General features: G+C 44.5%; 1 protein-coding gene across 3 annotated transcripts in view; it reads left to right on the top strand.

Annotated features, from left to right (window-relative positions):
* The first annotated feature begins 130 nt into the window (after positions 1–130).
* The window catches only part of PMF1 (polyamine modulated factor 1), a 26296-nt gene continuing 12755 nt past the window's right edge, over positions 131–13671 (top strand). For 2 of the 3 annotated variants that reach the window (XM_085020203.1, XM_085020202.1), the window contains exon 1: positions 131–305. Coding sequence is in view for 1 of the 3 variants with exons in the window: in NM_001123163.1 (NP_001116635.1) it covers positions 145–305 (161 nt within the window). In the remaining 2 variants the exon portion in view is untranslated. The remainder of the gene's footprint in view (positions 306–13671) is intronic. The other variant, NM_001123163.1, reaches the window with a different exon arrangement.

Raw genomic sequence — 13671 nt, 5'->3', positions numbered from 1 at the left:
TCCGACAGTTTCCCCACCCCGCCGGCGGCTCGGTGATAGACATCCCGCTGCTTCCAATCGAAGGCGCCAGTGCCAGGAGCGGCCAATCGGGAGCTTGTGGGCGGGGCGGACGGGCCGGTTAAGGTTTGGCGGTTCTAGTTCAACATGGCCGAAGTGAGCAGCGTCAACGTAGCCAGCGGCAGTGAGGAAAAAGGGCCTGAAGGGTTGTCTCAGGAACTTCCGCGCCCTGGTACTACCATTTCAAGGGTGAAGCTTTTTGACACCATGGTGGACACCTTTCTCCAGAAGCTGGTCGCTGCTGGGAGGTAAGGTGGAAGAAATGAGGCTGTGGACAAAACTCTCAGCAGGTCGAAGCCGAGAGAGGGTTTATCCCGCCAGAGTCTAAATCCCGCGAGGCCAGGACGGCCAGACGGGAAACAGCTCAGTCACTTTGGTCTCGGAGTTCGCCGGTTATTTACAATCCTGTGTCTCGAGGTTATTGACTGGCCGACACGCAATTCCTGTGTCTCGGAAAGTCACGTGATGTTTACCAATACAGGTTATGTGAGGGCAGGCCTGGGACAAGTAGCTACTCCTTCCTCCAGTAGTTCTGTCCACAAGTGGTTGAGAGGAAAAGGTACAGGCTTTAAAAGCCGGGTGCACATCATGGCCCAGCATAAAGTGAGCGAGACTTAACTGCTCTGTGCCTGTGTTGCTCATCAATAAAATGGTAACAGTAGTACCTTTCTCATAGGGTCTTTTTGAGGCTTGAGTGGATACACGTCTCTTTTAGAACAGTGCCGGCCACTTGCAGTGTTAGCGTTTTAGCTGTTATTATGTAAATAGTAATAATACCTTCACTGGGTGGTTGTGAGGACTTGATGTCTTACATTTTACTTTTTTTTTTTTTTTTTTTGTCTTTTTGCCTTTTCTAGGGCCGCACGCGTGGCATATGGAGGTTCCCAGGCTAGGGGTCTAATCGGAGCTGTAGCCGCCGGCCTTCGCCAGAGCCACAGCTACGCCAGATCCGAGCCGCGTCTGCGACCTACACCACAGCTCACAGCAACGCTGGATCCTTAACCCCCTGAGCAAGGCCAGGAATTGAACCCGCAACCTCATGGTTCCTAGTAGGATTTGCTAGCCACTAAGCTATGACCGGGAACCCCTTGATTTTTATTTATTTTTTTTTTTCAAGAGGATAGAATTTATTTGAAGCGTATTTTTGACTACAGTGGCATGAAACTGAAAGTCAACCACAGGAAAACAATTTGGACAAAAAAAAGAAAATTACATGGAGACTAAAACATGCTACTAAAAACCAATGGGTCAATGATGAAATAAAAAAGGAAATTAAAAACAATACCTTAAGGAGTTCCCATAGTGGCCCAGTGGTTAATGAACCCAACTAGGATCCATGAGGATGTGGGTTCAATCCCTGGCCTCACTCAGTGGGTTAAGGATCTGGCGTTGCCATGAGCTGTGGTGTAGGTCACAGACACGGCTCGGATCCTATGTTGTGGCTGTGGCTATGGTGTAGGCCAGTGGCTACAGCTCCAATTGAACCCCTAGCCTGGGAACCTCCGTATGCTGTGGATGTGGCCCTAGAAAGACAAAAAGACAAAAAAAATACCTTGAGACAAATGACAGTGAAACTTGATTTTTACTTTAAATAAACTTTTTTTTTTTTTAATTTTATAGCCACTCCCGAGTTAAATGGAAGTTCCTGGGCCAGGGATTGAATATGAGCCCAGGGACAACAGTGGATCCTTTAACCCACTGCACCTGGGATTGAACCCGCACCTCCGCAGTGCCCCAAGCCCCTTCAGTCGGATTCCTTTTTTTTTTTTTTTTTTTTTTTCTTTTTACAGCCGCACCTGTGGCATATGGAAGTTCCTGGGCTGGGGATTGAATTGATTCTGCAGCTGCCGGCTTATGCCAGAGCCTCAGCATCTCCAGATCTGAGACACAGCTGCGACCTACACGGAAGCTTGGGGCAATGCAGGATCTTTAACCCACTAAATATGGCCAGGGATAGAACCTGCATCCTTAGGGACACTATGTCAGGTTCTTAACCTGCTGAGCCGTGCTGGGAACTCTGAAATGAGCAATAATCTAGCAGTATTATTGACCTGGGTTCTTGGCACTTTAATCAATAGAAATTGTTAAGAGGCCAGGTGAAAAATTCAAGCAATGCTTTATTGGGGCTCACATGAGGGAGTGAAAACAAGTAACAGATGCCCTTGCTTTCTCACTAAAGGCGAGGAGGGTGCTGAAGGGACAGCTATCTGGTCCCTTAAATGTGGTGGGGATAGGAGAGCGTCTAATGGGTCCAGCAGATGGAATGGCTTAGGTGGTCTTTCCACCCTCTTGGTGGTCTGTGTGCAGGGATCATGCACAGTACTCTGCTTTTGCGTCCCCACACCTCAACAGTGGCATCTGGCTTTTTGGTCTTTGAGTATTTTGTCCATAATACATGCATGCAGTTATTTCTACTCCCTTATAGTTTCTTTGTAGTCTGCTGTTTGAGGAGATACTTGTCCAGCTGCAAGCACTGCAGGAGAGGGTCCCAAGTCACTGCCTGTCACAACAGGTGTTGGATACTTTAAAAGAGGAGTTTGGGGAGTTTCCTGGTAGCCTAGTGGTTAAGGATCCGGCATTGTCACTGCTGTGGCACAAGTTCAATCCCTGGCCTGAGAACTTCCATTTGACACAGGGCAGCCAAGAAGAAAAAAAGAAAGGAAGAGTTTTGCCCCACTACCCTAGAACATTAAGGCTGAAATACTGTTATCAGAACTTTAAGGAGTTTGATCAGCCTGTTCTCCATCCACTCTCTATATCTCCACTACCTCTGACTTTATCAAGACTCTCGTCTTCTCCCAGTCTCCTTCCCTCCTTATTTTAGCACTTTACCTTTCCCTACATGAATCTTATTTTCCATCTCTTCACTCGTTGATTCACTCAGCAAATATTTGAGTGCCTACTCTGAGCCAGGCACTGAGTCAAGGTGCTAGGGATATGATAGAGCAGACAAGACCCCTGTCTTGGACTTGCATTCAGTGGGTAGAAACATGGAGTAAACAAAATAATTACAGAGCTTGGTAAAGTAAATGAGTAGGTGATGTGATGGAGAGCAACATGGGAGAAAAGAAAAATTAGTATGGTTAGGGATTCTACTCTGAGGAGGTGACATTAATCTGAAACTTAAATAATGAGAAGGAGCCAGCTTTTTGAAGAATTAGAAAAAAAACTTAGGAAGGGTCAACAGCTTATGGAGGGGCTCTGGAATGGTCAAGGTATTCTGGGAAGTGGCAGAAGGCTTTTCGTCTCCAGCATAGTGAACAGAGTGGGTAAAATCAAATGAGGCTGGACCAGCAGGTAACAACAGCCTTATAATTCAGAGCCTTGTTTCCATAGTAGTACATTTGATAAAATAATTTGTAATTATTTTGTGGACAGTTCATGACACATCATTTTATGTCCAGGCAAGATCTCTCCTGAGAGTTCACTGGTGGCTCAGTGGGTTTAGGATCTGGCATTGTCACTGCTGTGGCTTGGGATTGATCCCTGGCCCAGGGGACTTTGCATGCTGAGAGTGTAGCCAAAAAAAAAAGACCTCTCTTTTGATTGATTGATTGGCTTTTCCTTACTCATTATTTCCCTCCTCTCCCTTGCCCATTGGCCCTGCTTCCTGTTAGCTGTATGTCCTCCAATTATTCATGCATTCATATGCAGTATTTATTGGCCATCTACAATGTCCCAGGCTCTGTTCCAGGAGTTGGAGATAGAGCAGTGACAGGAAAGTCCTTGCCCTCATGGAGTAGATTTTCTTGTGCCATAAAGAAAAATAAATCAGGAGAGCCCATAATACCTCAATAGTAATGAACCTGACTAGTATCCATAAGGACTCGGGTTCAATACCTGGCCTCACTCAGTGGGTTAAGAATCTGTCATTGCCATGAGCTGTGGTGTAGGTCTCAGATGTGGCTCAGACCTGGCACTGCTGTGGTTGTGGTGTAGGCCGGCAGCTACAGCTCCAATTATCCAATTAGACCCCTAGCCTGGGAACTTCCATTTGGTGCAGGTGCAGCCCTAAAAAGACCAAAAAAAAAAAAAAAAAAAAAAAAAAAGGAAGAAAGAAAGAAAAAGATAAATCAGTGTAAAGGAATAGAGAACAATGGGGAAGGGGTTAGTGTGAGTCCAAGGAAGTGACAGTTGAATATGTTTGCATCCTTGTTTTTGTTTTGTCTATGTATGTTTTAAGTTTATCTCAATGATAATTATGCCGCATGTCTTTTCCCTCAACATATTTTTTTGAAAGATCTAACCATGTACGGCGTAAGTAGATGTAAGTGCATATGGTTCAGAGCTTCTCATCATTTCATGGTGTGCATCCAGTGCTTACCCATTCCCTATCGTGGATACCTAGTTGCTTCCAACTCCCTCCTCCACAGATTATGCCAGAGTACATCCCCTCACGCACAGACTAGTGCTAGAATTTCCTGAGGTATATAATGGAGCAGGATCACTGGGTTCAGGGGTTTACATCTACCTATATTCTGTCGGATTGTTTTCCAGAAAGGCTGTTTCTATTTCCTATATCCTCACCACCACTGGGTATCCACCATTCTATTATTTGCCATTCTAAAGGTGTGAAGGGATATTTCAGTATTATTTTAATTTGCACACACCTAATTCCTATAAGAGTTAGGATGTGCGATTCCTTATATACCTCATTAGTTGTTTGCCTTCCTCTTCTGCGAACTGCCTACTCATTTCTTCTGGTTTTCTTTTTTTTCCCCCCTTTTTACAACTGCACCTGCAGCATATCGAGTTTCCCAAGCTAGGGGTTGAATCAGCGCTCCAGCTGCTGGCTTATGCTGCAGCTACAGCAATGCCAGATCCAAGCCTCATCAGTGACTTACATCATAGCTCAAGGCAACACTGGATCCTTAACCCACTGAGCAAGGCCAGGGATCAAACCCACATCCTCGTGGATACTAGTTGGGTTTATTATTTTATTTTTCTTTTTTTGTTATTATTTTTTAATAGTTATTTCCCCAATACAATTTTTTTTCCTACTGTGTAGCATGGTGACCCAGTTACACATACATGTGCACATTCTGTTTTCACACATTATGTTCCATTATAAGTGACTAGACATAGTTCCAAGTGCTACACAGCAGGATCTCATTGCTAATCCATTCCAAAGGCAATAGTTTGCATCCATTAACCCCAAGCTCCCCAACCACCCCACTCCCTCCCCCTCCACCTTGGCAACCATAAGTCTATTCTCCAAGTCCATGATTTTCCTTTCTGTGGAAAGGTTCATTTGTGCTTTATATTAGATTCCAGATATAAGAGATATCATATGGTATTTGTCTTTCTCTTTCTGACTTCACTCAGTATGAGAGTCTCTAGTTCCATGCATGTTGCTGCAAATGGCATTATTTCATTCTTTTTTATGGCTGAGTAGTATTCCACTGTGTATACCACATCTTCCTAATCTTCCTAATCCAATCATCTGTCGATGGACATTTGGGTTGTTTCCATGTCTTGGCAATTGTGAATTAGTTGGGTTTATTACCACTGAGCCATGGTGAGAAATCTCTAAGATAACAATTATTAGTTCAATTTTGAGCTTTTATTTTTGAAGCCATTCTGTTATTTTTAAGTATGAATCATTTTATCTGCCCTTGAAAAGCTTGTCAGGTCAAAGTCCTGTGTTTGGGATGCTAACTGCATGGTAGGGGCTGAAGTGGTCCAGGTAAGAGACATAGTGTAAATAAGAGATGTGGGTGGACGTGAGCTGATTAGAGATAGAATGGATTGGAGGGGAAGATGAGGGAAAGGGGAACTTCTGGAGGATGCTGACTCTTGATGGTTATTAAGTGAGAGGTTTTTCCAGTCTACTGAGATGGAGAAAAACACTCCCTGCTAAGAGTTGGGGGAGAGAACTGGGTCTAGGATTGGAAATCAAGACATCTCTTTGAATAGGTTCAGTAGCAGATGCAAGGCAGCCACACTTCTGTTTCTCAGTTCCTTTGTTCCCTCATCCTTCCAACTCATCTGTTGGCAAGCCCAATTTCAGTATCCTGTCTACTCCTCGGCCCCACACTCAGCCTCTGATCAGCCCTGTTGTCTTACCCAGTGAGAAAATGGTGCCTCCACAAAGTCATGTTCTTGGACTTCAGCTGGGCCCTCAGTCAGCCCACAAGTCTCATGCCCCCAGCCAGTTCTCTTCCTTTTCTTCACAGTAGCTATTTTAAATCTTCACAATGTCCCTTAGACCCTTTCTGTGCTGCCTATACCCTCTCAGTGAAAATGACCCTAGCACCTGGTTCATAGAATTGGGACCACCAGGCAGGAGTTTCTGCATCTATAAATTTGGCTGAGAGATGCCTAATCTTGCATCCTCCTAGCTACCTTTCCATCAATTCCCTTCCCTTTACGCCCAAGGCTATGGCTTCAGGTCTCTACATTCCCAGCTCTAGTTCTCCATCTCCAGGTTTTTCTTCTGCTTAGGGCAGTTTGCCACCACTCCTGTAAAACCTTTCATTTAAGGTCATTAATAGCTTTTTGTTGCTAAATACTTCATTTTTTTCATCTTTAACCTTTTTGCTTTCCTTATAGCATTTGACACTGTTAACCACTTCTCTGTCCTTGAAATTTCTTCCTTGGCTTCTGGCATCATTCTCTGCCTCTTTACCTCACTAACTGCTCCTTCTTGGGCTTCTCTTCCTCCACTTGTCCCTTAAATGTGTGAGTAGTGCCCTGTCCTTTCTTTATCTGCACATGTGCATGGTCACATCGCATTTGATATCTTGCTGCTGCTGAAAGAGCTTCAATGGCTATTCATTGCTCCTTACCATGGCTTCCAAGGCCCCACATATTCTAGTCCCTGCCTACCTCTTGTCCCCTGCCCCAGCTATACTCAGTCATACTACCTTATTTCCTGGAATGTCCAGAGCTTTCCTACCTCAGGGTGTTTGTTCTTTATGTTTGCTCTACCAGGAATGGTTTTCTTCCATCTCTTCCCTGACCTTCTCTAAAACCACCTTTCTCCCCTGGTTATTCTTTTTTTTTTTTTTTTCTTTCTTTTTTTCCTCTTTTTAGCACCGCACCCATGCCGTGTGGAAGTCTCCAAGCTAGGATTCAAATCAAAGCTACAGCTGCCGGCCTACGCCACAGCCACAGCAACGTGGGATCCGAGCTGTGTCTGTGACCCACACCACAGCTCACGGCAACACCGGATCCTTAACCCACTGAGCGAGGCCAGGGATCAAACCCAAAACCTCATGGTTCCTAGTCGGATTCTTTTCTACTGCGCCACGACGGGAACTCCACCACTCTCTATTCATTGCTTATTACGGTGCCTGGCACATAGTAGACACTCAATAAATGCTTTTGGAATAAATGAGGATACCCAAGCTGTGTCTTTCTCTTGAGCTTCAGACCTGTCTTTTACAATTTACTATTAGAATTCCCACTTGGTGTCCCACAGAACCATCAAGTTCAGCAAAACAGGATTTCTCCTCACTGTGTGGTTTCTAACTTGGTCGAAGATGCCACCATCTACCCATTCTCTAGGCCAGAGATTTAGGGGTCTTCACTGGCCCCTTTCAGTCATCTACTAAGCCCAGTTGCTTCCAGCCTCTCTCCCCAGTCTCCTCTCCATCCTTGTGCACATGCTTTAGTTCAGGCCCTCACCATCTCTCACTGGATTGTTGTACCAGCCTCAGTCTTGCCCCCTCCCTCCAGTCTACAGCTCAGATTTGAATATGTCCTTCTCCTGCTTTAAAAGTGGTCTTATTGGTTCAGGGTTGCTTCCAGAATCAAATGTCAGCTCCTTAGCTTAGTGTATAAGCCCATTCACTCCTTGGCCTCTCCTGTCTCTCCAGCCATGGTCAGGGCCAAGAGTGTGCATGTAGCATATGCATACTTGTATGCAAACACACACATGCACATAAAGTCTTCTGCACTGAGTGCTGCCACTGTCCCCCTACTCTTGGCACCTGCTCTTTCTATTTACTGCTCTTGTTTAGAACATCCTTCCCCTCATTTGGTTAAATAGGAACTTACAGCTGATTTCCACATAGAAAGAGCTCAGTAAGTGTCATTTATGAATACAGACTTTTAAGATGTGTGCAAATACTTGACCCTCTCCCAACTCATTAAGTTAAAAATTCTCAATCCCAAAGACCAAGTACTTATACTGGAGACAGGAATCTCTACATAATGAAAGCTGGTTTATTCACATGTCAGTTATCTAAAGGAATATTTTATTTATTTATTTTTTGTCTTTTTGTCTTTATAGGGCCACATTGGCGGCATATGGAGGTTCCTAGGCTAGGGGCTTAATCTGAGGTGTAGCTGCTGGCTTTCACCATAGCTCATGGCAATGCTAGATCCTTAACCCACTGAGTGGGGCCAGGGATCAAACCCGAAACCTGATGGTTCCCAGTCAGACTCGTTTCCGATGCGCCATGGCGGGAACTCCCCAAAGGAATATTTTAAACCTCAGGTTGAATTTCCCTACAACTAAGCATATTTTCTTTTCTTTTTTTCTGCTTTTTAGGGCCTCACCCGAACCATATGGAAGTTCCCCGGCTAGGGGTCGAATTGGAGCTACAGCCAGCCTATGCCACAGCCACAGCAATGTGGGATCCAAGCTGTGTCTGCGAACTACACCACTGTTCATGGCATCACGGGATCCCCAATCCACTGAGCGAGGCCAGGGATCAAACCCGCATCCTCATGGATACTAGTCAGATTCATTTTCACTGTGCCACAGTGGGAATTCCAGTTTTTTTCATGTACATATTAGTTTGATTAGGGGGGCAAATTTGATGCACTCCAGAGTGAATGGAAGATTATTGGCTTCACCAGGCTACCAGATATCATGAACCCATGCCCTTGCCTTTAGTTAGGGGGTCTTCCTTTCATTAGATTGGCTAAGGCAAAGACCTCTGAATCTGCCCTCTCTCAGGCTTCAGAATGTTGACATGTGGTCCTATTAGAGCCTACCATTTGCGATCTCTCCCTTGACCTCTGAATATGAAGGATTCTTTTCTGTCCTCACAGCCTCCTGGACTTTCTAAGAAACAGCTATTCTCCTATTTAGCTAAAGCAAGCAGATGAGGCTTGCTATGTTTTGCTACAAACTGAGACCTACCAAGAGAGGCAGTTAGTTAGAGGTGGTGTTGGTGGGGCCCTGGTTGAAGTTAGCACTGTTTGGAGGAAAGTTTACTCTGCCACAGGCACCCTGGCACCTGGCAGCTGTGCCACATGGTGTCAGTCCCAGGGTCGAGGTGGGGGCTGTGGAAGCAAGAGGTGGTTGACCCTTAAGTTCTTAGATGCCAGACTGGTCCAATGCCTGGCCTGGTCCACTTTTTGAGCCTGAGAGGTGCTACAGAGTGTGATTTATATAAACTGACTTAAAGCCTACAATCTGACAATGACCAAGGAAGGAGAGCTAGTTGCATTTGTATGCGAACTGGTAAGAGTTAAACTAGTGGCTGAGGTTGTTGGTATTCATAGGAGACAGTTCTTCACAGGAAAAAGAGTGGTTTTATACATAAAGTATTCTGATTAAATAAGTGCTTTAGGAGTTCTTGTTATGGCTCAGCGGAAATGAATCTGACTAGCATCCCTGAGGTTGTAGGATCGATCTCTGGCCTCGTTCAGTGGGTTAAGGATCCGGCGTTGCTGTGAGTCGTGCAGACGTGGCTCAGATCCTTAGTTGCTGTGGCTGTGGTGTAGGCCAGCAGCTTAGCTCCGATTTGATCCCTAGCCTGGAAATCTCCGTATGCTATGAGTGTGGCCCTAAAAAAAGAAAAAAAAATGCTTCAGAAATATCTCACCCTCTTTGTATGAGCAGATGATGCGTGCTAGTGGCAGTGGTTAGTTTCTAAAGTGTGGGTATGACTCATCAGACTGTGGTGTGCGGCTTCAGCCCCATCATGCTGATTCTCTCTTCTTTGCATGTTTCCAGGCCATCCACCTTGCTCTGTCCCCACAGAGTCTGCCTTGCTCAAATCAGCCATTATCTCAGCCATGCCTCCCGAATCTACCCTCACACAGCAGCCTGAGGGAACTTCTAAAGTACAAATCGGAAGTTCCCATCATGGCACAGCGGAAAAAAATCAGACTAGGAACCATGAGGTTGCGGGTTCGATCCCTTGCCTTGCTCAGCAGGCTAAGGATCCGGCGTTGCTGTGAGCCTCGGTGTAGGTCGCAGACTTGGCTCAGATCTGGCGCTATCGTGGCTGTGGCCTAGGCCGGTAGCAACAGCTCCAATTAGACCCCTAGCCTGGGAACCTCCATATGCTGCGGGTGCAGCCCTAGAAAGACAAAAGGCAAAAAAATACAAGTGGATCATATCCCACCCCTGCTTAACACCCTTTCTAGCTCTTCCCAGCAGGATACAGTGCAGACTCTGTGTGCCTGGCCCTTCTCTGCCTGGCCCACCAGACTTCGGACTGTGTGTCTTGGATGATAGGGACACGTGATCCAGTTCATATGGCTCCACCATGCCCCAGCTGTGTGACCTTGGGCAAGCTTCTCTCTGCCTCAGTGTCTGCATCTGAAAAATGGGCATGGTGCTCATAGACCCTATTCCAAAGAGGTATTGTGAGGACTAAATGAGTTATTCCACATGGAGTGCTTAGTAGAGTGCCTGGTTCTAGTCAGTGCCCAGGACACATTTCCTGTTATTATGTCTTCACGGGTACAGTGTACAGGGATATATGTACACTTTACTCTTGGCTACACTGCTGGGGCCTTCTGTCCTCTGACTGACTGTGACAGTCTTGGGTCTCAGGTGGTGTTTCCTCTAGGGAGTCTTCCTGGAGCTCCCTTCTAAGCCCCCCATGCTGTCCCATCCTCATTTTGGTCTGTCTTTCCTTCTAAACTGTATGCCCTTTGAGGGTGGGATTGTACTCTTATCTTTGAGTTTGTGCCACTGAGTTCAACCTGGCAAATGGTCAGTGCTCAGTGTTTGTCAAGTGAATAAATGAATACAGTTACCTGATGGTATTTTTTTATCTTCATGCTAATATTTATCAAATCAGAAGCTTTTCCTTTTTTTAATAGAAAAAGTATTCTAATTTTAGATTCTCACTATTAACTTCCTAGTGGTTTCCAAAAGAATCCAAGCAATAAAAGGTTAAAATAAGCCCCAGAGACCTAATAACCTAAAGACATAACTAAGATTAATTTTTAAAAAATAACTTTAATTTTTAAATTTTTAAAAGATAACTTTTTTCTTTTTATAGCTGCACCTGTGGCCTGTGGAAGTTCCCAGGCTAAGGGTCAAATCGGAGCCACAGTTGCCAGCCTGTACAACAGCCATAGCAACTCAGGATCTGAGCCACATCTACAACCTACACCACAGCTTGTGGCAACACCAGATCCTCAACCTACTGAGTAGAGCCAGGGATTGAACCCACATCCTCATGGATACTAGTCGGGTTTGTTTCCACTGAGCCACAATGGGAACTCCAGCATGTATCTGTTTGTTTGTTTTTCTTTTTTTTATTACTCAATAAATTGTAATACATTTATAGTTGTACAGTGATCATCACAACTCAGTTTTATAGCATCCTGCATGTATCTTTTTTTAGTTACTCAATGAATTTTATTACATTTATGGTTGTACAACAATCATCACAACCAAATTTTATAGCATTTCCATCCCAAACCCTCAGTGCATCCCCCCGCCCCCCAACCTGTCTCATTTGAAAACCATAAGTTTTTCAAAGTCTCTGAGTCGGTATCTGTTCTGCAAAGAAGTTCATTGTGTCCTTTTTTTAAGATTCCACATGTAAGTGATAGCATTTGATGTTGGTGTCTCATTGTCTGACTGACTTCACTTAGTATGATAATTTCTAGGTCCATCCATGTTGCTGCAAATGCCGTTATTTCTTTCTTTTTAATGGCTGAGTAACTGCATGTATCTTTTGAATTACACTTTTCTTCATATATATGCCTAGAAATAGGATTGTTGGATCGTATGGAAACTCTGTACTTAGTTTTTCTTTTCTTTTTTTCTTTTTCGGCCACACCCATGGCATACGAAAATTCCTGAGCCAGGGATCAAATCTGAGCTGTAGCTGTGGCAACACTGAATCCTTAACTCACTGCGCTGGGCTTGGGCTGGAACCTGAGCCTCCACAGAGACATCACTGGATCATTAACTCATTGCACCACAGCAGGAACTCCTGTCTTTAGTTTCTTAAGGAACCTCCATACTGTTCTCCATAGAGAAGACTGCACCAGTTTCCATTCCCACCAACAGTGTAGGAGGGTTGTCTTTTCTCCATACCCTCTTGAGCATTTTTTATTTGTAGGCTTTTTAATGATGGCCATTCAGACCAGTGTGAGGTAATACCTCATTGTAGTTTTGATTTGCATTTCTCTAATAATTAGCTATGTTGAGCATCTTTTCGTGTGCCATGGGCCATCTGTATGTTGTCTTTGGAGAAATGTCTATTTAGATCTTTTGGCCATTTTTTGGGGTTTTTTTGGGGGGGAGGTTGTCTTTTTAGGGCCACACCCACGGCATATGGAGGTTCCCAGCCCAGGGGTCTAATCGGAGCTGTAGCTACTGGCGTACACCACAGCCCCAGAATTGTCAGATCAGAGCCTTGTCGGTTTCCTACACTGCAGCTCATGGCAACTCTGGTTCTTTAACCCACTGATCGAGGTCGGGGATTGAACCTGCATCCTCATGGATGCTAGAGAGATTTGTTTCTGCTGAGCCAGGACGGGAACTCCCTTCCACATATTTGATTAGGATTTTTTTTTTTATTGTTGAGTTGTATGAGCTGTTTGTATATTTTGGAAATTAAGCCCTTGTCAATCACATCATTTGCAAATATATTTTCCCATTCTGTAAGTTGTATTTTTGTTTTGTTTATGGTTTCCTTTGCAGTGTAAAAACTTACATGTTTGGTTAGGTCCATTTGTTTATTTTTGCTTTTGTTTCTGTTGCCTCGGGAGACCTAAGAAAACATTGCTTCAATTTATATAAAACAATGTTTTGCCTATATTCTCTTTTAGGAGTTTTATGGTGTAATATCTTATATTTAAGGCTTTAAGCCATTTTGAGTTTATTTTTGTGCGTGGTGTGAGGGAGTGTTCTTACTTCATTGATTTATGTGAGGCTCACTGATCTCTTCTTTTCTTTTTTTTTTTTTTTTTTTTGGTCTTTTATCTATTTAGGGCTACACCGGAGGTGTATGGAGGTTCCCAGGCTAGGGGTTGAATCGGAGCTGTAGCTGCCAGCCTATGCCACAGCCACAGCAACACTGGATCCAAGCCGCATCTTCGACCTACACCACAGCTCACAGCAACGCCAGATCCTTAACCCACTGAACAAAGCCAGGGATCAAATCCGCATCCTTATGGAAACTAGTTGGGTTTGTTAACCATTGAACCATGGCGGGAACTCCCTGGCCTCTTATTTTCATCAAGGCACACTTCTGATTGTTTTTTCCCCTTTCCCTTTCTGTCCTGGGGCTGCCCAGGATATACAGAACCGAGAAGGCAAGGATGGGGAAAGACCAGAGGAACATTTCTACTTTGTTTTTCTTTCTCCATCTTCTTCTTCTTCTTTTTTTTTTTTAATAGAAACATTTCTTAATGAAATAGGGCAGATGGTGGGGGGGTGGAGGCATAAGTTTGTCACAGTGT

Source organism: Sus scrofa, chromosome 4 (genome assembly GCF_054392235.1).
Source record: "Sus scrofa isolate SSC_HxYL_T2T_F1_AM1 chromosome 4, Sscrofa_HxYL_maternal_Yorkshire_Landrace_v2.0, whole genome shotgun sequence".
Taxonomy (NCBI): domain Eukaryota; kingdom Metazoa; phylum Chordata; class Mammalia; order Artiodactyla; family Suidae; genus Sus; species Sus scrofa.
This window is presented reverse-complemented; position numbering and strand designations above follow the sequence as displayed.